The 27,806-nt window shown below is 43.8% G+C and overlaps 1 protein-coding gene across 3 annotated transcripts in view; it reads left to right on the top strand.

Moving 5' to 3' along the window:
- The first annotated feature begins 8,146 nt into the window (after positions 1 to 8,146).
- Positions 8,147 to 27,806, top strand: part of LOC115053631 (vang-like protein 1) — a 41,386-nt gene continuing 21,726 nt past the window's right edge. For 2 of the 3 annotated variants that reach the window (XM_029518502.1, XM_029518491.1), the window contains exons 1-3: positions 8,147 to 8,307; positions 15,262 to 15,527; positions 23,288 to 23,414. In XM_029518502.1, coding sequence (XP_029374362.1) covers positions 15,457 to 15,527; positions 23,288 to 23,414 — 198 coding nt within the window. In that variant the 5' untranslated portion in view covers positions 8,147 to 8,307; positions 15,262 to 15,456. Of the gene's footprint in view, positions 8,308 to 15,261; positions 15,528 to 23,287; positions 23,415 to 25,321; positions 25,508 to 27,806 lie in introns of those variants that run through there. The other variant, XM_029518512.1, reaches the window with a different exon arrangement.

The raw sequence follows: 27,806 nt of genomic DNA, 5'->3' as shown, positions 1-27,806 counted from the left end.
GTGCCCCCATCTCCTCCTCCTCTTCCCTCCATGAGACAAAATGGTTCAGTTGGGTTGGTAATCTGGACTCACCCCGGGCATCAGCTGGGTATGGCAAGGTTGTCAGTGTTTATTACTTTTAAACGAGGTGGGGGGAAAAAAATAGGGTTTTCAAACTCTTGAAGCTTTTTGACATCAGCCTGCAGCCCTTTCTAATGATCTGAGAAAGAATAATAATAATAAAAAAAAAAGCAGTGAATCACAGTCAAGGTTAGAGGGATTTAAAATCTGTATATTCTATTGGTTTATCACCTCTGACATCAGCTGCAGGGACTTTTTTTTTTTTATTTTATTTATTTATTTATTTATTTATTTATCTTTTGCGAAACTTGAAATCCACTAATTCAGCCCACATGACCTAAACCCTCCAGCCTGGAGAGACCACCTCGGTCCCGGACCTGGGGGCTTTGCCATACCTGGCATACCTGCAAAGTTCCAGCTCCCAGAAAAAAAGGCTGAACTTTGAGCCCAGAGACGGAGGAGACTGAGGAGAAGCAGCACTGGGGCAGGAAGGGATGTAAAACGAGATAGCTGCTTTAGAGCTAGTTTAGATTATGTTTTCCGCAAAGGAAGGAAAAAAAAAAAAAGAAAAAGATTCAATGCGTAAGTGCCACTTATGACATATAAAATTGTGACCTTAATCATTTTTAAGTGTATTGAATTATTTAATTGTGTTAATATTTAAGGCTAATTTATTTCTGTTGATACCATAGGCCGGCGTCTTTTTGTATAAATGTATATTGTTTGTTGCTTCTATATTTTAGGCTGTGAAATTGAACTTGGAAAATGATGGTGTTCTAACTCTACTGAAAAATGGCACTTTCTGTTAATCCATAGCATCATTTATTTGATGTAAGTCATTCTTAGTTTTTGTTTTTAATGTCATGTCTATTGTTTATCAATAGCAACGATGAGCACTTCAAGATGGGGCTCGATTGCCCCGTTAATGTTTATTTCCCAAAACTGTTTTAAGAGGTTGCCCGAGGAATACGAATTGGGCTGCTAAAATATTGATTATAATGATATTTCTTCAATGAAAAATAAGCTTAACTGACAGAATAATGTAATCATGTGAAGAATCAAACACCATCAGTGGGCAAAACTGTTTTTTTTATTTTCTTTTTATTTATTTTTTGTTTGATTATTTTTTTTTTTTTTTTTGCTGTGACCAAAAAAAAAAACACCTAATAATTTCGAAAAATAGTCTGAATTTATTATCTTCAATGTTTTGATGTTATTATTTTTGGTTGGTTTATTTATGTCTCTGCTTTGTATTACAAAATTCAATAAGTAATTTTATAGTGAAGAAAAAAAAAACATATCCTCTATCCAAAGATTTTTTGTCTCTTCAGGGTTGTGTAGGCTACTTGTTGCTTTATGCAGATCTTTTGTAGTAGAGGTATCGTGTGACAGCTGGTTTCTAATGGACAAACTTTTCATATTTTCCGGTGTTATTTTTAATTAAAACGGAAATACTTGAAAAAAAAATCTGTTTCCTGTTTTGAAATATTTTTCTCAAAACTACTTTTTTTTTATTGTTTTGCAATGCAGGTGAGAAAATTCACCTGCATTGCAAAATAATAGTTATTGGTGAATATATTTGCAACGCAGGTGAAGAAATTCACCTGCATTGCAAAAAAGTCACCTGACTGGAAGATTGCAGGATGACGTCAGGTTCACGCGCACGTAAGCGACCGCGCACACGCACAGAGGGTGATATAAGTGCACATGCAAATCGGCGAATGATCACACGTTCAGGTGGCGCGCACACACAAACACACATGCAGATGAAAATTGTTCATACGAATGTGTACTCTGGACAGCTGCAAATGCGCACAAGTGCAAGATGAAATAAGTGCAAACCCATGCAGATAAAGAAAACTCTGCCCGCGCGCACACACACACACACACACACACACACACACACATAGTGGTCAGCAGCTAAAGGCAGTGGTAGCCTACATGTGTGCTCCTGGCTGAAAGGCTCTTTCCCTCCCCAGAGAGGGGGCAGGTGTTACTCCAGACGAGCCAAGACAACCAAATTACTGGCCGTCTGGCACCTCCCGTGGGAAACCCTGGGAGAGAGGAGGGATGGGAGAGATGGAAATTTATGAGCAAGCCAGTGCTGAGATGTAATATTGCCAAATGGTATGAGCAAAAAAGATCCAAATATTTATATTCATTTGTGATATATACGCCTATTCCCATCGATTGAGCTATAAAAATCTTGTATTTGAGGTAGAGATCAGGAGATGAGGGGGATGTGTGAATGCTTTTATCCAAGTCATATTAGATTATCATGAGTGAAGCGTTTTTTTTTTTTTTTGTTTTTTTTTTGTTCCCTTTTCTTTTTTTGCATGAGCATGAGCCCTGTGGGAATCGAACCCTCGAACCCTTCACCTTGGAAATTCCCGAGTTAAGCTGTTCCCATTGTGCAACAGAACGCCGTATGTCAGGTACGTATGATTACAAAGTATAAAAACTATCCATCTATCTGACTACAGCAGCAGCTGGGCGGTTTTAGCGAAGCCGTTTTTCCCTTTTCTTCTTTGGTGACTAAAGGCATCATGAAACACTCCTTCCTTTCAGCTCAGGGGCCTCCTGTGTCTCCTTTTTGCTCTTTGGCATCTGTCTTACTTTCTCATTTTTACCTACTGCAGCCACACGGGTCAAGACAGTTTTGAGGACAGGGCTGCTTTTCCAGGCCTTTAGTGCTTTGAGGATTTAATAAATGACATTTATTGAGCTGACTTTGACCCAGGTAGCCACATGATAGTGAATTTAAGGCTGCTCCTAGCGACATTTTCTGGCTCATGTATCAAATGACAATGTGTAAACAATGTGATGTAGCAAGCTCACTGTTCGATCATCCAGTCCACAACTTTCCGGATCTGTAAGCCACAAGCTGAGTTAGCACATAGCAAGTAGTGCAGCATTCAGCAGCTAAAGAGGGATTTCTGTCAGCAGCTGTTAGGGACCACAAACAGAGAGAGAAATCGAGTAATATTCATCAGGTGGGATGAATGTTAATGTTTCTGTGTAACTGATGGAGCTGTGAACTTCCATAACAATATGTTTTGATTGAAAACGCACCACTTTTGCTCCTGTTTTTGAGTCCCTAAAACACAAGCACAGGAAAATGCTGCTGCTCTGGTTTTAGTTTGAGAAGTTCAAGCTTCGGGGTCAGGGTTGCTGACTTTGTCGTCTTTCTTAGCCGTTCGTTGGGAATTTGCTTTGGCTGTTTCTCTGTTTTTAAGTATTCCCTGCAACTAACAATCAGCTTTTTGTTTACACTTTTACACTATTTAGCTTCTTGTGTTCATCTACCATTGTGCTAACGTTAGCTACAAACAAGGTAGGAATGTATACACCACCTGAGTGTTTGCCTTTGGTTTTCTATGTTGCAAACAAATTTTTAGCTAATATTGTATCTCTTTGTTGACTTTATTTATATTAACTGTAAATATGTTACTTGGAAGCCCAGAAGCCAAAAACAACAGCCAGTGAATTCATTCCTCTCAGCAGCTTGAGCGACACAAGAGTCCCTTTGAAACATTCAACTGCTTGATAATTGTTTGGTTTTCATTCGAACATTTGTTGCACACCATTCAAACCTGACTGGTCCAATATTTCAGACTACTCTATCAATGCTTTTAGCAGAAAAACGAGAGAAAGAAAAGCACACCAATATGTTCCATCAACAGATTGTCTTCTTGAGAACACAAGACAAGCTCTGCGGTTCTGGCATGGCGTGGAGGCAGACTTCTGCTCAAGCTTATTGAATGGAAGAGTCCATCTGTACGTTGCCGTGAAGCACTACAAGGCCATTTGTGCCCCTTATCCCAAAAGCTTCAGTAGCATCAGTCCTCTTCAATTTATTCTTTACAAACCTCCAGAAGGGGCAGGGGAGAGGAAAGTGACAGGCAAAGCCCAAACTGCTGAGAGCACTGAACAGCCGGGCTGACAGTGTGGCCGGTGCATGCTCGTATGTATGTGTCTGTGTGTGTTTGTGTGAGAAAGTGCCACGTTTCACCACAACCCCCCACCCTTTTTGCATCGTAGGCTTATGTAACGATGGAGGCCGAGGAGTGACCATATGTCAGGAGCTGTGTGCAGACAGCAGGGGATTATACAGCAGCCATTATCAGCGTTTGGACATCCTCATCATCATTCAGGTATACTCAAAGCCAGGAGGACAGGAGGACACACACACACACACACACACACACACTCATTTAATTCTTAGAGCTCACAAGCTCTGTGTAAATTGGACAGGGAGAAAGAGTATGACAACAAACAGCCATATGTTCACAGTACGAGGAACAACATTTGGGGCTTTTTGTGCTGCCTCATTTTTTCGCCCTCTCTTTTATTCTCCACGTTGTTGGGTATTTTGGAAGTGTTCGTGTTCAAGGCGAGAACTCCCCCGTCAATATTGCAACTCCTGTTCCCCCCTTTTCCTCCCTCGTTGCCTCTCTCTCCCCCCCTCTCTGGTTGAGGTGTGTGTTTGTGGGCGTGCGTGAGTCATGCAGCGCCCCCCCCACCCACCCTAAGTGTGTATGAAGGGTGCTCGTGCAGCCCAAGTACAAAGCCTGATCCATGTGTTGAAATGCAGCCCCCGGGATGGGCCGTATTATCCCTGCCTACTTCACCAGCAGGGTCTCGGAGCTCGGGCTGGCTCGTGGCCCTTTGTCTCCAAACAGATGGAAATGGGCAGAGGAGAGGAGAAGTGGAGAATCAGAGAGGAGGAGGAGGAACTGGGGGTGGGGGGGGGGGGGTGGAATGGACGGGGGATGCAGAAGGGGAGGGGAGGGGGAGGAAGAAAGGAGTCAGTCTGTTCTCATTAAGTGCTGTATTGAAGACAACGTCCCCCCACAATGCGTCAGCAGCCGCGGATGGTCCCCCTCTCATTCAGACTCACGCTCGGACCATCTGTACCACGGGCCTGTCATAAAGTGTGTGTGCATGCATTAGGCCGCCGCACACGGCCCAATCTGGCGAGTTAAAATGGTGATATTCATTGGGTTTCAATTTGGTTAAGATCTTTTAAATCCAATTGTTGGGCCTTTGTTGCGGATGCTTCGGTGGTTGTGAATCACTGTGAGTCAGGAGGGGAGTTTATTCAACATCCTGCTGTCCCTTTTCTTGCAGTCTCAAAGGGTACACACGCAGCCAAGATAGATTTATAATGACTGAATCATAAAGACATTAAAGAAGAATGATCTCCACTTTAATCCCCTGTCATTATTGCTGAAAATGAATTATTTGCTCGTTGCTGCCCTGTCTTGATCTTAATTCCCTGAAACATTTATCACTTTCTATTTTATCACCAGTAGTTAAAACTATCACAGCAGCAATTAAAGACAATTTTCAGAATAGATTAGACTGGGATTATTTCTGACATGAATGAAACACTGTCAGCTAAAGTTCCCAGGGACCGTTTTCACGTCTTCATGCGTCTTGTTTTCCTTGAAAAACAATTCAGAACCAGCAGACATTCAACATGAAGACGAACAAAATAGTATAAACATGTCAGGTTAGAGAATCAGTTTGATTATTAAAGCAGTTGTTGGTTAATCTTTTTTTTTTTTTTCCAATTTTGTTTAGTTTTTGTGGGTAATTCTTAACTTTTCTTGCAGACAAGATTGAGCTGTAGGCTCCTACTGGATGAGGTAAAAAGGCAAAATCTGCCTTAAAGCTTTTTGGTTTTCAGTTTCTATTGCACATATTGAAAAACAAATTTTGCAGTTAATCAGCCTGTACAGCTCCTGAGGTTGGTGAAAGTTCAAAGATTCATCACAACAACATTTTTCCTTCAGATTATTAAGAGCTAAATCTGAAATTCAGTTTTTCTCGCTGGCAATTTGGGGGCAAACTTCTCTTGTATCTTTACCCCCCCCTGCACCACTCCCACACTTTTACTTTGAAAAAACTCAGATGGGCCTTGAAACCTCATTTGTCACATCACAGGCCCCTGATCCTAAACTATGAAAACTAACATCCGTCCTGCTGCAGTCTGAATGTCTGTCTGCATGTATGTGTGTGGTCTCATAAACTGCATCTCTTCCCACTTCGTCTTCATTTTAACACGCTTTCATTTTTCTTCCCTATTTACCAAAAAAAGCCTCTAAACTCATAAAACCCATGTCTTTGGGGAGGGATCCATCCATCTTCCGGACACCAAATTGAATTGATCTCAGAGGCCCCCACCTCCCTGTCTCAATAGGGGCCATCTGTGTGTGCTTCCTGCTTTGAATAAACGTGAAAAGGTGTGAGCACGTGCTGCTGCTGCTGTTTGCCGTCACATGAGGCGCGTGCCCATGAGGCCAGCTCGTGCTCCCATTCAGCTGTGTAATATGATTTTACTGCAGCTCATTGATTGACACACACACAGATGCAATATTGATTTATTTATTTTTTTAAGTGTTTTTGTTCATCAGTTCTAGATATCAAGTTTTCACTTTTTAAAGAAAATAGAACATCGTCAGAGAGACATCTGAGCAAACTGACTTTCAATAGATGAATAACGCAAAGCATTGTATGGGATACGTTCAAACTATGATTCTTATTGACATAAAAATAAATGTAGGCATGAATTACTTCAAAATATTCCATGTTGACCCGATGGAAGAGAAACTTTCAAGTGAAGTAGTGGCAAAAAATGGCCACATGGTGGCACACAAATCTCAAACTACATGTTTAAAAACTGCAAATGTACAAATTCTGTGAGTCAAACAGCAAGAAAAAGATGTGTGACAGTGCAAGAGTGAAATGAAATGATGAGGAAATTATCCATGAATTTATCAAACAATGTGGAAATCTAACACACCCACAGCTGAATACTTGAGGCACATGTTGAGCTGACTGCATCAGTGGAGCTGTGAAATGTCATTTATCAGGTGTGCTTGTGGTCCTTTGATTACAGATACCAGTTGGAAATTAAAGATGCAGTCCCCACCGTCCATCCCCCATCCTCGACGCGGTACTGATGTTTATTTGGCTCTCCACAGGGAGGCCCAGGGGTCATGTCCCAGTCATGACCCCCATTGTATTCTGGAGGGGTTGTGATTTATCTCAGAATGGGCGTATGTGTGCTGGATTAAGGAATCCCTTCACAGGAGGAGAAAATATTGATTCATATACAGCTGTGTAATTGCTGGAGACATCTGTTGCCTTGTGGTTTGAACTTCGATGTGTGTTTGGAGTCTGAATGAACTGGATTTGTGTTCTGTGACACAATGGAGGAAGAGTGGCAGGAACAGCAGGAACATGTCAAATCAATTGGTGGAGATATATGCGTTGATGGATTGTGTGTAACCTTTATTTAGCCTAATACACTTATGAAGGTTAAAGGCAGCTTTTCTGAGGTTCTTACTGATTGTATTGTTTTTTTTTAATTTTATTTATTACATGAATCTGATGTGACAGTTATATCAAATATTTCTGTTCTGCTTTATTCCAGAATAATGTTGTTTACATTCCCTCTTGAGAGGCTCCTTTAACGCCTCAGTGACTTCATTGTGTCTCTTTCAATGACTTTGTCCAGGCCAGATTGTTATCAGTCTACTATCTTGGGTGTTAGTTGTATCACTGTTTACTTTGTTTGGTTTGGTGAAGTGCGACGAAAAACGTGACCTTTTTGCGGTGTAGTCGACAAAAGAGAAAGTGGTTCCAGTAAATCTTTGTGGGAAAGTGTAAAGACAAATAAAGCAATAGTAAATCTAACTTCAGTTTATTTGACGCCAAAATGTTGTTGGTGGACAAACTAAATCCATCCTTAAAACCGCAGATATATCTTCTAACAGATATCAACACTGAAGGGTCCTTGTTGGTCATCACATGCTGTATTGTGAGTATCACTTTATAATCCCTGTTGTTCTGCTCATGATCATCACATCAGGACTGCACAGTCCTGATGATGTTGATATAAGATGGTAACAGAGAAAGGAGTATTTCTCAGAGGGGCCCTCCTCCCTTGTTAAGGTGAATTACCATCCACAGTGCAGCAGGTTCATCCTCAGTGACGGGCTGTGGGATGCGCCCCCTAGCGCCGGGTTTGAGTCCTGCACCCCCCCCCCACCCTCTTCCCCCCCCCGGTTTGCTGGGAAGCACTGCCCCCTGTGAGACTCCTGACGGCCGGGGTGATTCCTCCGGTTACCGAGGCTGCTTCCTCCTGGAGCCAACCGAGAGCTGAGGGGCAAATTGTTGACTAGCCCCCGGATAAATCGTCCGCCCCGGGAATGATCCCTCCGCCTCCACCGACCAAAGGTGAGTTGTGTTTCGCGGAGATCCGCGCGCTGCAGATGCGACAGCGTGCGCGATCAGCTGTGCGTGAAGCGGCCGGAACGCCCCGTCCGGACCGAGCCCGCTTGTGTCTGTGTGTCCGGAGGACAGGAGCTGTTGCTCGGCGTCGGGCGGATTGTGTGCGCCGCGTCAGGAAACAGCGGGGGAACACGCCCTGCGCCGCCTGCTGCCACCTGAGCGAAGGAAAACGCTCCTAACTTCATCTCAGTGTGCTCCAACCCGCGGCCGGCTCCGGTTCGCTGCGGCTTTTCTGCGGGACGACGCCGGCGGAGAAAAGTCAAACTCCGGTGTTGCGTCTCCGGGCGGCTGGCTCCGCATCGGGCCGGCTGGAGGGTAGAACCTGCGGCGGCCGGATCCTCTGTAGCGTCCGGGACAAGCACCAGCCGGATACACAAACAAACAAACAAACAAACACACACACAAACAGGGAGCGGAGGAAACAAACAAACACACACCGTGCTTCGGTTGGTCAAGTCGTGGCTCTAATAGGCTTAAAGGTGGAGGGGGGGTAAAGGCTGGGGGGGCTTAGAGGCCACGGTGAAACCGGGGAGTTTCCTGCCTCCTGGCCCGCCTGCCGCCGGGTCACAGGTCGGGCTGGTCCGGCAGACACCTGTCTGGGTTCAGCTTCATGCCCCCCCCAAATAGACTTTAGGAAATAAAACAGGTGCCCCCGGAGCACTTGCTCCGTTTGATGACGTCCTGTCTCTGAATCAGCTTGCAGACCTGTTTATTGATAAGTTTACTTTGTTTACGTCTGTTTATTTGTATACTTAAATCTGATGGATCAAAAAGCTGCAACAGTTTTCATCTTTTCACAGTGTCACAGTTGTTTGCAATGAATTTAGGACGAGCAAAGCGATAAATCTTCACAGTTTTACATGAAGGACTTTTAGTCATTATTAGTCTTCCAGATAATTTTCTTCTGGCAAGCACATCAGACAAACAGAGTGACATCCATTTCCTTCCATAAACACACATCTTATCTCAGATCTGTGTGGCTGTCTGAACTAAGAAAAAAAAAACATACATGGAGACAAGATTAATTTCTCTCTCAATAAATTATGTAAGTCCTTCATTATTACAAGGACTGTAATGCTGTGGAGGAGTTGATGTGACAGCAGCACAGAGAATATGGAGAGCTGTTGGCAGTTTGAGAGAGTTGATTCAACAGGTCTCTTTCTCCTCCTCCTACAGTAAACATCAGAGTTAGAGTCAGGAGGAGTCAAAAGAAAAGTTCATATTCTGTTATTCCCTGCTGTCTGTTACGTGAAAGAAGTAACATAATCTGAGAGTGAAGAGCTGATTGATGAAACAGTGATTTTTCTGGGGGGAAATTAGGTCCTTGGTGCAGTAAAATAGGCACAATAAGAAGAACAGCTGTAATAGCATCCCAGACTGTCAGAGATATGTGTGTTTGAATATACATCACATTTTACACAGTAGTGTTTGAGTGAGAAGATGAGAGAATGATGACTAAACTGATTGTTCATCTGCTGATTAAAGGTATCTGGCTAAACCGCTTGTTGGGATTTACCATACTGGCCCGAATTTAGACTGGTAACCATGGCAACCAAATAGTGAGTTAAACTCAAAGAGGTAATTTGAGTGATCAAGGGTGATAATTAAAAACCAGTAAAACCGCTTGCCAAACTTTGGTTCTCTAGTTGTTTGGACATGGGCAGGAACAGATCGTAGGTCATTTGTCGTCCTTTAAATGGTGTCCCAGTGAGATAACCTCGGCCCAGTTAATGCAGCCGTGAACTGCTGCTTTATCGACTGACCACTGAGAGTCGGCTTGTTGTTGTTGCCTGGTAACACCGGCACCGAGATGCAACAGGTAAAGGCCAACTGTGAGCCGCACAGACGCATTATGGCTCTCGCTGACTGCAGATGCATGCTGAGCGTTTTGGTGCGGCTTCATGAACACTTCAGGCAGTAATGAGCTGATTCTACCAATTTCATGAAATGCAAATCAAGAGGGTGGATCTCAGTTCAGGTCATTACTGCTGGCAGGATGTCTGAGGGGTTAAATTCAGTGACACTTGGGAATGTTAATTGAATTCCACAGAAGTAATGGCCTTCATTTACTCTGTCCTGGGCAGCATGTGATCGGCGCAGACATCCAAAGTGACTTGTTTTATGTTTCCTCGTGTCCTGGCACGTCTCGTGACCGTGGCTGTCGCTGTGTTACTTTTGCCCTGAGCTGAGGTGAAATCAGTATTTACCTGCATGAGCTGGCGGACTCTTATTATGGAGTGAGGAGATGTGTTATCATGGGGATTATAAACAGCGAGCCACAAAGGGAGTCATGGTTACAGAGGGAGGAGGGCAAGAAGTGTCGGCGAGTTGCAAGATGATGATGTTAGACAGCTGCTTGGTTTGGTTTGGATAGATAAAAATAACAACAACAACAACGAACAAACAGATTTGAGCAGCAGACTCTGTCGGGTTGTGGAGGTAACGGCCTCCTTTTCCCTCTCAGCCTCGGCTAACTCTGACAGTGCTCCATCTTTGCTGGTCCTCCGTTTCCCCCTCCTGGGGCCTGTAGTTGAATAATTACATACATGCGTCTATATTTATAGAAGTGTATCATGTTTTAGGAAATTTGGATCATTGTTGTCTTCCTGTGAATGAGTTGGAGTGCAGTTTTGTTTTTTTTGTTTTTTTTAAACACCAGTGTTGTGATGGTGCATGAATTAAAAGGCCACGAGAGGAAATATCAGGATAAATCTGCTGAATGTGAATGAGCCGCTGGGGGGTTTCACTTCTCTGCTCAAAGGAAGAACGGATGAGCGGTTTGCCTGTAAGGAGGATTTCAAATAAGAACATCTTCTCTGGTCCATTAGATGCTTAATTTCCCCTTTTACACAGGGAAACAACAGGGAGTATTCCCTACTCCGCTCCTTTTTGTGCAGGAAGGCTCTTCAAAAGTCTGAGGGCCGGGCCAGTTTGTGGGGCAGCACGTCATTGCTTCAGTGACCTCAGCCACCCAAATATGCGTCTTCATCTGTTACGGGGTCAAAAAGTCCAAAAGGAGTTTCCTTGAACAGAGCAAAAAGTCTTCTCACTGAAATGGCTGTTAGGTTTTTGATTGTAGGAAACTGTTGGCTGTTTACATCCTGTCTTTCGCCTTCTTTTCCCATTTTACTGTCTTATTAACACATTTTTTTTTTGTCATGTGCTACTCTGGAACACAATGAGATATTTCCACTGCTGTGAGTAAGAGACAGGTGTTGAACACGTGACGTTTGAGATGTTACACTGGTTTGAACAGTTCAAACCGTCTGTGCCACAATCAGGGTGTCACACTGCTGACATGCCCATATATCCACATGACCATGTGACGACCCTCATCGTGCTGATTTGTTAACGGTGGCTGTAGCTCTGAGCTCCCTGTGTAGAGAAGAAACAATATTCCTGGACTGTCAACAGGAGGTTGTTTATTTACGTCTCTTGTTCAGGCTGCTGGATTCTGCCATTCTTCTTGGGTTGTCACAGCAGTTGTTGTTTGTTTGTTTTTGTTTGTTTTTTTCTTTCCAGAAAACACAGCGTCTGGTAGCTTGGAATTAAATTTTACTCTGGGTGTTGGCACACGGTGCATTTATACTGCATGAAATGGTCTGAAGAGACTTTACCCTTCATGCTCAATTGTAATGATATAATTTTAGCCTTCCTCATCCACCACTCGTTGTTGTCACTGCCAGGACAAACAGATAAGCCAGCTCAGCAGGGGTCTTGGATTACAGTGAAGAACCCCTTCTCCTGTCCCTCATCCTCAATATGAGACTGGGATTCCTGTTTTAGGCTCGAAGTAGTTCTGCTCACCAGTTTTCTCTGGTGTGGCTACGACAGAAACCACATGTTGAAACATCCGCTGATCCTGTATCACGTCAGAAAAAAGTGGATTTCATAGCCAGGCCTGTTGGTGCTCTGGCTCTGTGCTTTTGCACAGATGGACTGTATAAAATAAAGGTGACGTGTGAGGACGCGTCAGGCGTGCATTTTAAGCAGAAACACTGAAGCAGGGAGTAATCGATCAGCTTTTAACCTCGGCGGCTCTCTTCGCTCGTAGCTGCACTTTGTTTGAACCCGGACCGTACACTCATTAATCCCTCATTGAGCCGTGTGCCCGTCTTTTAAGAGGATTAAAGCAGGTGATGGAAATGCCTCTGTGATGATGTCCAGCTTGTTGAACAGCCATTATTCAATAGGTGGATTCCTGCAGTAGAGCAGAAGCCCTACTTACCACTTAACAGTTGGGGGTTTTAAGGGAAAACTGTTTTGCAAATCAGCTTTTTTTTTGTCTTTCAAGGGAGGTTTTACTTGCATTTCTGTCCCTGATCATAGTTTATCATAACGATCTAAAAGGAGAATTTTCTCTCACTCGCTCTGTCTGATGCGTAGAATTAGTCACTGTGATTTTTTTTAATTGTTATTTTTTTTTAGGATGCCATTACAAATGTAACACTTCCTGTAAGCATTTCAAATGAAAAGCCTGCTCCCATTTCAGGTCTTCTGTGGCTGTACTGCAGTAGGAATATTGTCAGTTTGCTCTTGTTTACATGCCATTGAGATCTGCTTCTTTTATTAATCATGATGCATGGTATAGTTGAAGCTCTGCTTCACATCCCTGCAGCTCAGCTTTCTACTCAGTTTGTTTGAGAAGTCTTTCAATGTAATGACAATGTCTTGTCGGCACCAAAACTCCCAAGTTTTGGCCGACCAGTGGCTCAAATACAGTGAGTCAGTCAGTCCAGATTATAGGGCTGGCCCTGCTGTTGTGGTCCAGTGAAAAACAGCATGGCCGCTGGACTCCAGGTAATTTCAGTTTAAGATCCCTGTCCCATTTCCACATCTGAATTGCCAAAAATAAACAAAATGAAAGAAAACCATCCATTTTAGACATGTTTAGACCAGACGATACAAAAAGGATTCATATGTTTAACAAAAGCTTTTGGAAATCCCTTCTTTTCTTAAAGTTTCAGTTTCAGCCGTGCACCTCGCTGCGACTGAGAACCAGTTGAGGGAGGTTTTGTCACCACATGGAGATGATTCAGGCGTTCAGAATGATTTGCAGAATGAGCATATCCAAATATGCAGTTACACAACCTTCAAAGCATTTTCAGGAGCCTGTGACAGTCACAAAAGCACACACACACTCACAGATGTGCCAACACCACACGCCTCAGAACTGGGTCAGACTAGATGTTTTGTGCCTCAAATGTGAGTATTTTTGGACCCAGTGATGTGTGTTTCCCCTCCAAGTGGCAGATAAGGATTGTAGTCTGTGCGCTAAATCTGCCTAAGTAACTCTTATATTTTTTCTTTTCCTCTTGGAGTTGTGAATGCAGAAAAACAAGGATGTCTTGTGAGAGACACGGCTTGCTCGATTTCTCACCACCTTCAAGGCGACTTGGGCCATAAATCACCCGTAAATCTTTGTGACCGCGCTTGATGCCTGGCCGGAGATACAGATTGTGTCAGTGCAGGTTTTAGCTACAACCTCAGGCTGTGCCAGGACAGAGTGAGGGGATGAAACAGGAGAGGACTCTGGATGATAGATGCAGAATATAACTATGCTGATAATATTCATGAATTACTGTGAACAGATAAAACTCAATTTTTCTTCAAAATGTTATTTGAAACAGTGCTCTGGTGAATCACAGACTTATGGTTGTTTATTCAGGCGGACTCAAAGTGCACATTTCCAGGGGAGTACGTGTTATCTGAGCAGAAATTTGATTTAGGTCTGTTTGAGTTAAGCTTTAACTACCTTTGTATTTCACAGGTTTTTCATCTTGCCCAGAGCAGCCTGAGAGGTTGGGAATATGTGTGTGTGTGTGTGTGTGTGTGTCATGCGTGTAGCTTACACAAGTGTTTGCCTCAAACTACCTATGACTCACATTTCTCACCCCCTTCCCTCTTTGTTCAGTGGCTTTAATGACTCCAGGCCAAGTCGAGCTCATTCATACACCTCTCCACAGCTCTCACCTCAATGAAGAGCTGCTTATTGTCCAGTATTTCACTGGATGACAATCTCCAGGGGAGTTAGACTGGGAGTCTTTACTGTCTTTGATGGTGAAAACTATTTAATCTTCGATCTGAAAATGGCACAGTCATTGTTTTCACTGCATGCTGATCATTTTGGGGAAAGAACTCAGTTTAATTTGGCAGGAAATGACATAATGTAGATGTCCAGTCCATGTCCAGTCACCCGAAGCAATTTCCCTGAAACAGCAGCCTATAATTAGGCAGGAGAAGGGGTTGAGAGGAAACTCACCATTTATGTATATTTTTTTTCTCAGTGACAGTGAAATGCATAAATGACTCATTATAGTTAATGCAGTGCTGTGAAGGACCCCAGATCCAGCTGTATAACAGGTCTCTCTGGTTACACAATTGGTTGCAATATAATCAAAATCACAATTTGGGGCGACAGAACAGCTAAACGGGAATGCCGTCGCAGCTCCATATTTGGCAACGTCTCCGTCTTTTTGAATTTCTCCTGCAGAAGAGGAGCATTTATCTCCGCTGCATTCAGTGTCTCAAAGCTCGTCAGCGTCGGGCTAAAATTGCTTCCTGTGTTTGAAAGCCTCTGCACCGCAGTTGGGAATATGGGGAATGTTTCTTTTATCTGGGAGACTGAGCCGGTGTGTAAGCTCCTCGGCAGGTCAAAAGCCAGAGGACGGTGACGCTCCTGCAGGTTCGGCACATAGAAAGAATGTTCAGGTGTGATGTGATGGAAAAGTGACTGGACTGATTGAGCCTGTAATGCTTTTTGTTCCACAGTCTCATCCTTGTAGGCTCCTACAGTCCCTAACTGCCAAATTTGGGCACATTTCCCAGATATTTCACATTTTGAATTCAAATTTTCTCGCCTCTCACAATTCCTCCACCTCTCTTCCCCCCCCCCTCCAGGTTGATGTTTCCTCACCAGGCGCCCCCAGGGTTGCTTTCAAGCCTGAGTGCAGACAGCTCACCACCTCTGTCAGCCTGTTGAGCGAGTCAATCGATCGCCTCTAGCTCTGCAAGACAAGCGCACAAGGCTCCGCTGCATCTGCCAGCGGTTGAGCAGAGTGGCCTCTGCGTTGCCCCGAGCCCGACTGCATCGCCATGGACACGGAGTCCACCTACTCGGGCTACTCCTACTACTCCGGACGCTCCCGGGGATCCCACCGGCACGGGTGAGATCTGCTTCTGCTTTGTCAATAATTCCTTCTGGTTCAACTTTAACCTGATGGGTTGCAGTGTACCGTGTGGAGTTCAAATCAAGCCAGGAAATTTATGTTCTTGTGAAGTCACCAAATGCACCATTGCTGCTGTGCTTTAATTTTAAGGAAAAAAATCAAGCAACTTAGTGTTAACTAAGTGAAATAGTTTGTGTTTTAATGTGCTTATCTGTTCATCTTTAATTGTATTCTCATTTATACGTATATTTACTGGATAGTTTGCTTCACAGGCACATGGGTTTGTTGGATGCAGCCTAAAGTGCGGTTTTGGATATGGCTGAATCAAAAGCACTGATTCAATAACACATAACACATGACACAGAACAACTTCTGCTATGTCCTCTTTTCGAGCAGTGAGAAGTGACCTCTGTAATATGTCAGCTGTTTGCTAGCTATTCATTAGGAGGTGTTTTTTATTTCTTTATGATCAAATATGGTGTCTGTAAAGGATCTATAGAGGTAATGGCTTTAGAAACAGGTGTGAAGTGAGAGAAGCTGCTGGTTCTCTGCTGCTTGATGTGTTTTTCTCCATCTTTCCCGTTTGTTGAAATGAGGCACTTCACCTAAAAACAGGATGATGATTGGTGCCATTATTTAGGCAAGGGAGCCAAAATCAGAGCAATGCCAAGATAAAAAGCTCCCTATTTGTTTGTGTGAATAAAAGCAGCAATTTAGTTGCAGAATTTGAAGAAGTGTTGATGTCAGCTGTGAATTGTGGAGTCAGTTTTTCCATCTTGACCCTTGGCAGCGTCATTCTTCAAGCAGCGCGGTTTTCAGACGAGATATCAGATCTTTTCCTCTGAATTTTTTGTGCCAGTGACTCCGACTCTTTATCAGACATCTGCCAATGCGGGCTGCAAAGATTCTGCAGCAGTCTGGGATAAATGAATGGGGTGATTTTTGTCTGGATCCAAACAGACCACATGAGAAAAAAAACCACAGTATGGCCTGAGGTCACTTCTGGCGACTGGTTTCTGTCACACTGAGACAGCGGAGTGTAGAGCCGAACAAAGTCTGACGTTGTTTGGTTTTGTGTAAATGTGTTGAGGCCGTTTTTCTGATGGTCACAGTTACGTCTTGTGTTTCTGAGTGTCTCTTTTTTTCTTTTTTTTTTTTAAATCAAATCTACGTTTGAAGATAAAAAAATCCTTTCATGGTCAGTTTATTATGGTCTCAGCTCTCATGTATCGCTGTCTTCTGCTCTGTCTGAGCGCGTGCGGCGGCCTCAGCCAGTGTAGGCGCATTAGTCTGTCAGCGGGGAAATGGCTACGGCTGACAGGTCTCAGGAAGGCAGCAGGAGACAGGTGCTGAAGAGGCCTCACTGACTGATATGTTGAGAGCCTGAGAGGGGATGAGAGGGGGGCTCCTGTTCCACAACAGCCCCTCTCTGTCCGCCGATGGCCCCCTCCTGCTTGCTCTCCACATATCCCCCTGGCTGCCACCTGTTGCCGTTTAAGGGGCTTTTCGTCCTCTTGATACATGTGGAGCTTTGCTCTCAGTGCTCTCCTCTTATCATCTCGTGTCCACTCACTTTTTATCCTACTTCATTTCCTTTTCCTCATTATGCCCTCACTCGTTTTTTTCTTCCTTTAGCTCCCATGTGTCCGTCTTGATCTGAAAGCAGCAGCTGCCCCTTTCTTGGTCACTCTCGACCTCTTCTCCGTATCACCTTCTCTCCTCCAACCCTCTCAAATGGATTCCCGCCTACTCTCCGCGGACAGGTCAGCATGGACGTATCACTGGTTCGCTGGTGTCCCCCTGAGGGCAGGAATGTGCCCTAGTAGCTCGAAATTACACGGAGTAAAAGTGGTTTTAGCTTTGTGTGGAATCAAAGAATCGGGCTGGGGAGGCGGAGGGGAGCTGGGAGCTCCCATCTCCTGTCTCCCTACTCTTTCTGCCACCTATCAAACCACTGACAGCAAATTGGAAAAGAACATGTCGCCATTCCCGCCAAGTGCAATCTCCGCTTCCCCTGCTTACGGCATGATGGTGCCAACGCCACCAGCTGGCCGATTATTTCATGTTCAAGAAAACCTTCAAGAAAAAAAGAAGAAAGAAAGAAATTGTCGCTGTGGAGACCTTCGCCCTCGGATCTCTGTCATCTAATTTCACTGAGCAGATGTGGGAGTGTGTTTGTGTGCAGAAATCATGTTTTTGTGAGAAGAATGAAATTGGGATTGGCGGAGGTTTTAATTAACAGAAGGTGCTGGGTTTTTGGAGGTGTTTCCTGCCGCAGCTGGCTCTTTTCCTCGCTCATGTGTCAAACAATCCTCATCCGGTGTCCAAGATACTGACACATATCAGTTCCTTGGCTCGCCATTGATGGCAGAGTGGCGGCTCTGTCCTTGGATATCACTTCCTGGCAAAAACGGAAACAAAACACGCCGGTGACACAGATTTTCTTTGTGACTCTCTCACCGAAATGAAGATCCAATCTTTTCTCAATTTCTGCATGTGACAGCGATGCCAGCAGAGTTTGTGTTGAGTCGAGAGCTGCACAGTTAACTGTGGGAGAACAGTGTAGATGTCATTATCACGCGCTGGACTTGTTATAGGAATTAACAAGAGGCTGGCATGTTTTCAGACATATTACAATTGTTCCAAGTTTCCGCTTTAATAGATTCTTTGGTGCAGTTACACATTCAAAACAGGCTGTGTGGTCCTTAGTGGAGATATTTATGGATCAATATGGTTTAAAAATGTGTTTTTGATTTATTTTTGCCTGCAAGAAAAAAAGCAGAAGAAAACAGAGTGTGCTTTTAGTTGACTGAATCCATATTCAGAGTCTCAAGACCTCGTTAGAGCTGTAAAGTTTTCGAAATCCTCCCCCCTTCACCGTCAAATTTTAATATATAAACGATTATTGAATTGCAAATCTCCTATTAGCAGCTGCTCATGTGAAAAATTGGCTCCTTTGATTGGTACAACTCCAATTATTAGGCAGCGCGCAGCATTTACACGGCCCTAAGTGAGTAATTTAAGCTAATTCATTCACAGATGTAAAACCACCCGCTCCTGGATGATCCTCTTCTATACATTTCACATAGATTTAATGATGAATGTGAATGTTTCTTTAATGGCTTCATTACTTCATTACAATGTTAAAATATGACTGGTTACCATAGGAAACATCTTACTTCTTACTATCTTACTTTGTTAAAGCACACAAAAAAAAAAAAAAAACGTTGAAATTTTACAATGAACAATTTAGTCGTGCAGAAAATGAATCAGCAAACATTTGATGCATTTGATGATTTCATTTTCTTGATATAGTTTCTTTCTTTTGGGTTTTGGATATCAAGCAACACTAAGCCTGATATTTGAAGTGCATTTTTCACATTTTTCTAGTGCTATACCAAGAAAATGATCAGCAGTTTCAGCCATAAGTGTCAGCGAACAGCTCGCCTGTCATCGCTCAGGCCTCATTTACAGACTGTAAGACCATAAAATAACGAACTGTGACCTCTGAGCAGTGGGGACGCAGCCGCCGTGGGAGTGTGTTATTTGTCACCACAGTGTGTCACCTTACTGTGTTATCTGTATGAAGCTAATCCTGAGCAGCAGCCAGGATGCAGAGCCAAGCACCCCTTCAGCTCAACCTGGATATTTATATGCGGTGGAGCTCATCAGCCAAATTACCAAAAGAAATGTAGGACTTGATACGGCTGAATGTGCGAGAGGAAAAATCATAATCACTTTATTCTTTACAGATACTCCAACAAAACAGAAACAGAAATAACTACACACATGTACTCGCCCCCTCCGTCCTTCCTTTGCTCTATGACATGTTTATGTGTCTGACATGACACTGGGTACCCCTCCTCTCATGCTTTGGCTCTGATGTCTGCATTGACACAAAGCTTTGTAACAATGGTGTGTGTTTTGTCCTCAGACAGTTCAGTGTGGCCGCCATGCCTCGCCCACCCCTGCTGTTTGAGGAGGAGCACACGATCACCTCCACACTCATCCTCAGGTGTTTGAGGAAAACCATGCTCTCTCAGGCTAATTGACAGGACTCTGTCCCAGCTTGCCAGGCATCTCTGCCCTCACAGGATACCCCCCTCCCATCTTCTCTGCTCCAAAAAGCCATTCCCGTTTCAAGGATCCACGCTGGAAGTCAAATTCCATTAATCAAATCGGAGCACAGCACACTGTCGGAATACCAACAAGCCGCCTGCATGCTAATGAGGCAGGAAGAGGATGTGAGAAGGGAGGGGGGGAGGTGTGTGTGTGTGTGTCGGGAGGGAGGTTTCCACACAGTGCGATCACCCCCTGAAGCTTGCTGTAGGGGGAAAGAGAAAACAGGCTGGGGGAGGGGAGGGGCCTGGCAGACAGAGACCAATCTGTTTGAGGCGCTCCCCGGCTGTCCACAGGTCTCTGCCTCCGTGTTTCCTGTGTGTATCCACAATTACACATTTCAAAATGCTTGTTGTGCAGTTTGTTGGTCTGTTTGACTCACAGGGAGTACCAGGTGTTCCCTCACCTTCTGTTGTCGACTGCATCAGATCTTTTATGATGAATCACATCGGGGCACAACAGGGAGCTCGGCAGACTTTATTTTCTCCGTGCCAGTATTTCCTCAGCTTTTTGGCTTGTAATTATTTCAAATGACGTGCTTGATTACAGTTTACTTCTTAATGTGGTCTTGAATTTGAGCAGATTTATTCTCTCTCAGATTGTTGCATTCAAAAAATTTTTCCAGGACTGAAGAAGTGAGCAACAATTGGAAATGGCTCTCATCGGCGGGTGATTATATGTAAAAATCACCTCTTTCATCGTGAAGTGATCCCTCAATTATTTTTTTTTTTGGGCACCTGTCCTGACAAGTTTTTACTTAATTCTTACGCTGTGTCCCATAATGCTTTGAAGCATCTCAGATGGAGGGAAAGTCAGACGGACCTGCTAACTTTATCGTTCTATAATAAATCTGGGATAAGCTTCCACTTTTTTTGGATAAATCTAGACATTAAATGAGCCAGAAGTCACTGGAGCTTCTTCGTTTTTAACAAATGAAAGATAGAATAACAATTTTAACGAGACAGCGAGCTACACAATCTTCTTTATGTCTGTTTTTTTTGTTTTTGTTTTTGCTTTCAAAAAACGACCCCATGTCACTCTTGTTGCCGGTATTTGGACTTTAAACCCTGAAATGCAATTGAAACCTCTTCTTGCCTGTAGCTGCTGTTGTTCCTTCCCTTTGCAGATTATTCTGCAGATGATTTTGAAGGAAGATCGTGCTTTGTGAGCCCCTCTGCTGCTCCCTGCTCATTCTCCTTCACTGCTCCTCCCCAATTAATAATCATAATCAGTGACAGCCTTTGACTGATGATGGCTCCCCCTGGAAAAACCATTGCTGCAGTGCTGATGATAACTGTCATAATACTTCAAGTAATGATGTAATAATGAGAGCTGTAATATATTTAATAGCTCCTAATCTTCTACATTTATCTGATAACATTTTGTCAGTCACTGTGTCAGTGAAGGCAGTCGCTGCAGGCTGTTGAAAATGAGCTTTCTTTGACTCTGTGCAAAAATGTGTTTCTATTGTGATGTGTAGGAAATGGCGTCGGTATTCAAAAGGAAGCACCAGAATAGAGACGGAAAGCTGGCTGGTTAACACCCTTTTATCAAAACACTTGGATCTAATGCAGCTGGAGAAGTTTCGCTGCCGTCAATCACACTTAAGCCTCGATTACCCCATCAAGCAGGATATCCTGAACATTATGGCTCGGGATTGTTACTGTGTGAGAAAGCTGCATTCAAGCACCACTTGATTTGTATGTTGGTCCTCTGTAGGTCAGTGCCGAAGCAAAACACACTTTATTTAACCATGTCAGAGCCTCACTATCCAAACTGTCTCTCCAGGCTACTTTTTTTGTCAGAATTTGACCAAATGAAAGCTGATTTCATAAATTTATTTGTATTAACAATCAATCAAATGAGGATATATCACATGAAATGGAGTGCCTGTTGTGAAAAACACCCAGCACCCACCCAGCCACTATAAGCGTTTAGGTTAAAAAATGAAAAATTTGAAAATATATCACTCCGATTTTCCTGATTTGTATTTCCCAAATTAATATTTGTTAAACTAGAGTTATTTTGTTCATTGATAATAAATATTCTTGAGTTCTTGACCCTTGCTGTTTGTTCTGTGACATGAACAACACTGATGAAATTTTGAATAGGAGGCAGTAATTAGCAGTTTAGTATATATTGCAGATAAAACTTGCTAACAGAGAATTAAATTAAGAAACTAATAACGACAAATCCACAAACTACTCATATGAAGTGAATCCAGGAGAGCAGACTCCCCTCTTGGCCCGAGCAGTTGGTCTCTTCTACTTCCTGCTTGCCACAGTATAAGAGGCCATCTTGGCCAAGGGAGACAGATGATGAAAAACAACATTGCTGTTAATGACAGAACATTAACTAAAAATGCATGCACTCGATTTAGCAGCCTCGTGTGTGGAAAACAGGAGAAGGCCAAAGCAGCCAGTATTCCCTCAGGTGTTGGTGCACCACATAACAGAGCTGTGGTCACAGATTTACTTCTGTCAGGTGGTGCAGATTTTTGGACATGTTTCTCCGCTTTTGCTGAATGCGGAATGAACATAATTGCCAAAAAAACAGTCACCGCAGCTTTAAATTGAAACTGTGCTTGAGTGTGTGAGAGCAGCACAACACAAGCCCTCATGTACTGTTGTGGAAATTAGATTTGTTACACTTCTGTGTAGTTTTTGCTCACACAAAGGAAATGATTACCATTAAACAATATCCTCAGACACAGCAGGAAACTCAATTACTATTTGGCAAGACAAAGGCAACAGCGTTCAGTCATGCAGCTGAACAGGAAACACATGATGTCTTTTCTCCTCATGATGTTCAGTAATCTCTTTGCAGCATCTTCACCGTGTTATATCTATATGAGATCTGATGCTCTGGGCTCTGTCTGTCTCCTTTAGTCCGAGTGACCTCTAAACGGCTCTCACATACAATATCACTGAAATCCATCTCCTCTCCCACAAATTAGTTTTGAGGTATTGTCAGTTTTGCTGCACAAGACCTTTAACATATTCTTTTTGTGTTGCCAGGTTTGCAGCATTTTATTCTGTGTGCAAAGCTGTAAAATACTGTATCCATGTGTTCCGTCCAAGATGTCAGCAGCTCGAGGGGGAAGGAGGCAGATGAGGGATTAACTGGGGCTGCTGAGCTTTTCCGTGGTAATGGAGCTGCAGAGTGGGCATCCTGCCATGCAGTGATGGGGATGCTGGCGGAGGATGTGGAGACCCACCATTCATGCACTACACAGGATTAGGGCTATAAGTGCTGGGGGTCTGCCTGCCTAATGGAGCTCATATGTTTGTGGCAGAGCAGAGGGCCTTGAAAAGAGAGCCATGGAAATGGGGGATAAAGTGAGGAAGGAAGCGCACAGAGAGTCAGGGTGTCACGTTGGCTTCATTAGATGGAACCTAAACGCAAAATGGTTTTGAACTTCTCTCGGGGGCAGCCAGGCAAAAGCTGCCACTTTCAGTCTGCCTCTTTGTATTTTTACAAAACGTTGACTTGAGTTACTCCTCTTGTTGGTTTCTGGAATTTGTTGTTGACTAAACATGAAGAAGAATAAAACAAGCGGACTATGTCAGAGTGATTTCTTTTGGGTTGTCTTCGATCTCTGTGTCTGTCGCATCACTAACCATGATTTATGTTTTCAGGGAGCGAAGTCGAGACCGGCACAAGCCGCGCAGTAAAGACAGCCGCTCGGAAAAGTCTGTCACTATTAACACACCGCCTGCAGAGCCGCTGCTGGGGGACTCGGCTGTCCGTGGTGAGCAGATCCAGGTAGGACTCAGCATCAACACCCACGCTGCACCGTCATTCAAATATAGGAGACAATAACACTGTTAGTGTGGTATATCAGGATTTGGAGCACAGGAGATTTATCAGTCACTCGTCAAAATGGGTTGGAAAGATACTTGTGTTTATCATCCTGGGCTGGGACAGGCCATCTGCTATTACAGGGCAGCGGCCAGAAGGGCCAGTCCACTTTTGGCAAGGTTGGGCCGTCACTTTCAGGAAATGTATTGCTGACAAATATCTGCCACAGGATATGGATGAAGCAGCCGGCTGCTCTTGCCAGTACAACTTTGCTCTGTCCCTTTTGTGTGAGGGAAAGTGTGTATTTCGCTGCAGGGAACAGGTCGAATGACGATACGCTGCAGCACAGGATGGTGGGATGGTCTGGGTGGCCCCCGCCTAAATGGACCAGGCCAAGGCTACACTGCAGCTTAGCCTTTTTTTTTTTTTTTTTTTTTTTTTTTTTAATTTTACTGGCAGCCAAAATTAAAACTGTGTGCTTAGAAATCATGCAGACTTTCATGTCTGCAAATGTAAACTCAGAATATGGATTACGTGATGGATTATGTGAAAAAAGACAAATATAAGGTAGGACTTTTTTTGTTTTGTTTATATTTTGGGAAATGAATGTGTGCTAATGTCCACGCAGCTGCATGAGGATGTGCTTTTGATTTTGTCTTGCATGCTGTTCTTGCCAAATTGACTCTGCTGACATGTTGAGTTTGATTAACCAACCATCCTTTTGATTATGCTTCCTTGACTGAAATGAAAAGGATTGAGTAATAATCCTGAAATGAGTCAGGAGAAGAAGACACTTCATACTTGAATATAATCACTTAAGAATCACAGCCTGAAGTAAAAGGTTTTCAGTAGCGTTGTGTTGTCAGTGTCAGGTTGCATTGTTCTGTCCTGATATTTGTTATTATATTATTTAAAATATTAAACAGCACAGTGCATCTGTCAAGGTCAGCGCTTTTAATTTGTTTACATTGATCCAATGAGCGATCATTACATGACTGTGGAGATGGAGGGAGTTCAGCATCTTCTCACCAATGTTGAATCTGATCCTTTAATGAATTCAGTTGTTTCTGGTGGTGAGCTTTTGGTTTTCAGCTCTGTTGATGCTCAGATTGCCAATTTTGAGGTAACCAACCTTGTTTCTCTGATCAGGAGCGGGCAGCTCCACGTGCCAGACTGCAGCCGGTCTGCTGTGTGTTTGCTCTGTGCTCTAGTTGGTGAATTTGCGTGTTAAGTCACCACTCTGTCTACATGTGCATGAAAAAAGTTGGTGCGGCAACAATTTACATTTGACATCTATATTTTCAAGCTTTTATCTGCCCAGTTACAGTGAATGTTTGAGACCAGACGCTTCGTTCATTGTGATCACAGACAATAACTGCTCGTCACACATCAGGGCTGGAGTGTATTTAATGAAAGAGAAGATGGAGGCTCAAGCACACACTGAGGTTTGGTTTACCCCCGAGTGGCCTGTTCTCTCAGCCAAACAACTGTCTGGCACAGTCGCCTTCATCAAATGTTCAGCTTAAGGGGAAAAGATGACAAATACAAACATGCAGAGAATCCACCGCTCACCGTTGTTTACTGACCTACTTGGTGCCGGCTTTCCCTTGTGGCAAGACTTGTTATCTGTGCCCAAGTATGTGCGACTGTTTGTTTTTTTCCCCTCTGTCTAATTTTGCCACAGAGCTCAGCCCTCCTTGGTGTTCAGCTCTCCGTGTCTTATTCATGCTGTGGCCTGCAGTTGTGCTGCTGACAGGGCGGAGACTGCTTGGCTTTAGTTTGAGTAATCAGGGCCACCAATACTACAGAGAGAGAAGCTCAACACAAATCCTCGTCTGTGTGTGTGTGTCTGTTTGGCTTTGTGCTGTGGTGCGCCGTCTCACATATGCCGCTGTTTGGGAGTGCTTTGTGTCTGTTGTGTGTCAGTCCCATCTCAGCGTCTGACTGCGCAGCAGTGTGCTCAACGCTGGGACTTAATCAGAGCTTTGGCTGATGGAGCAGCACGCCGGTCCGGGCAGGGACGTCCTCACCATTCAGTACTGAAGTTTCTCATGGAGGTGATGTGTCTGAGATGCCTTAGTGCGGGAATGATTTGTCGACCGTGAGGAGAACACATGAGCCACGTCTTGAGAATAGCTTTTTGGAAAAATGCTTTATTGCTTCATGTGTGTACGCTTCATATCAGGCTGGGGTCAGCAGCCAGTTAGCTTAGCACAAAGACTGGATTTTTTTTTAAGGCAACAAATCTATTCCTCAAGCTCACAGATTAATACATTATAGGTTAATTTGTCAAGAAATCCAAAAGCCACAAACCTTTTAAGTTAAGGATTGCTCAATATGTTTGAACAGAACATGTCCATAACGTTTCTCCAATTTCAGTAGACGGGCCAAAGCCCAAGGGTGGAAAATAAACTGCAAGTGTTGATCCAGCAGTCAGATCTGCAGGTGGGAATGAGTGGCATCAGTCCACGTATTTGGTGTGTGTAGTCTGGACTGAGGGATGACGGCCTCATCTTCATTCTGCTGTTTTTGCTGCGTGTAAGTGCGTGTTTCAGTTCAGAAAGGTGGGTTCGCTTGGAGTTGCTAAGGTCAATGAAGCATCCCAGCATTTGCATGGCGTGACGTGTCAAGCGGGAGAAACATGATATGTTTACATTATGTGACGAGCAGCATTCGCGCAGCATCCAATGGAGAGAACGTGGAGCTGGAATTCTGTGGAGATGTATTTGTGCGGATTAGAGGAAGAAGCCAGTGTGATGTGGGCTGTGGAGAATCAGCAGGGCGCCGTCACTGGGTTGAAATGTTTCCCTTTGAAAGCAGGTAAACTGGGAAACGCAGTTTCCACTTGAACCTGCCTGATTTGGACAGCTGCCATGTGATGGCTCAACATTTGCAGTTTACAGTTAAATTTAGACGCATTAACTCTCACAGGCTCTAATATGAGCCAATGTCAGTCCGCTTGTGTGTCTTCAACACCTTCCTTTACCTAAAACACCAAAAGATTTCTACTGTGTGTGGATTTTTTGATGCCAAATCCATCTTGGAAGCTCACTCTCTACTCAGTTAGCAGCGTTTTGGGAGAAAGAGGCACCATGAACAAAAAAACTTGTATCATTAAAAAATAACCGGCGAGATCAAAACGAATGTTGATGGCATCACAGCACAATTCTGCAAAACTCAGATTTCTTTCTGCCTTTCACCATCTTAGTCTAAGTCGTCTTCCAACGACCTCCCAGAGTCTCACCTTCCCCTCACCCTCCCTGCAGCTCAGTTCATTCAACCCAATTAAATGAAACGCAGCTGCTTTGTGATCCCAGCTGCTCACCAACTTAGCGCTGGACATCGGTATCGAAGCAGCATCCCCGCTCTTGGCATTTTGTTTTGGCACATCGTGACGCAGGTATCTGCGCTGCCACGCACTCCACAGGGCACGTGGAGAGACATGGCATCCCTTCGGAAGAGGCAGAGCACCTGCGTTCATGTTTGGGATTTCGTCCCTGTGGTGAGTGGCTGCCGGTTCAGAGCCCGTGAGGCTGATTCCCACCGAGCTCCGTGGTTATCCTGGTGCTTTGTGTGTGTCTGTGCATGTTGGAAGCTGCGTGCCACAGCGAGGCTAAAAGCTCTGTGGGTGGGCAAAGCCGGAGACAGAGAGACACAATTTCCATGGTAGATTATTTTTGGCATTTGCATCTTGTCTTAGTGAGTCAACAGGAGCCGACTGACAGGAAAGAAAAATGGGGGAGGACATGTTGCTTCTTATGGGACAGACACAAAGAGGGGAAGTTCTTCCTCTGGGTCACCACCTAAACCTGAGGTCACCAGGCTGCAGAGTTTAATACCTGCAGGGAGGAACTGAAAGACTTTGATAAGGTCAGTACTGTGAGATAACATTTCCCTGGTTTCAGTCATTGACGTCAGTTTTTTTCCCCTTTCTTTTGGACTGTGGCTTATTGCTATCTCATGGGACAGTGTATTGAAAAAAACATACGTATATAATATGTTACAAGACTAATAGTTTTCAGGCCTAATCACACCAAGAAGTATCTTCAGTTAGTTGGAAATCAGCCCCAGACTTTTTTTTGTCATTTGGCATGAATAAATATTATTGTTACTGTAAATTCTGGAAAAGAGATTTGAAACCTCCGAATGTTAGAAAACAGGTGTTCTTACCAAATGATTCTTAACCGGCGACGACGGATTAATATGCATTTAGAGCTGTGATGAATATCTGTTATTAAAATGCACACGAGAGGAATCAGATACATCAGACTTTGATTTTAGGAGGCGTTCATAGTTTTGGGGATTTATTTGTGATTTTGAACACGACCACGAGTTGTTATTATCAGGGTGCTTTGC

The sequence above is a fragment of the Echeneis naucrates genome, chromosome 2 (assembly GCF_900963305.1).
Source record: "Echeneis naucrates chromosome 2, fEcheNa1.1, whole genome shotgun sequence".
In the NCBI taxonomy this organism is placed as follows: Eukaryota; Metazoa; Chordata; class Actinopteri; order Carangiformes; family Echeneidae; genus Echeneis; species Echeneis naucrates.
Note: the sequence above shows the minus strand (reverse complement) of the source record. Positions and strands in the feature narration are given on the sequence as shown.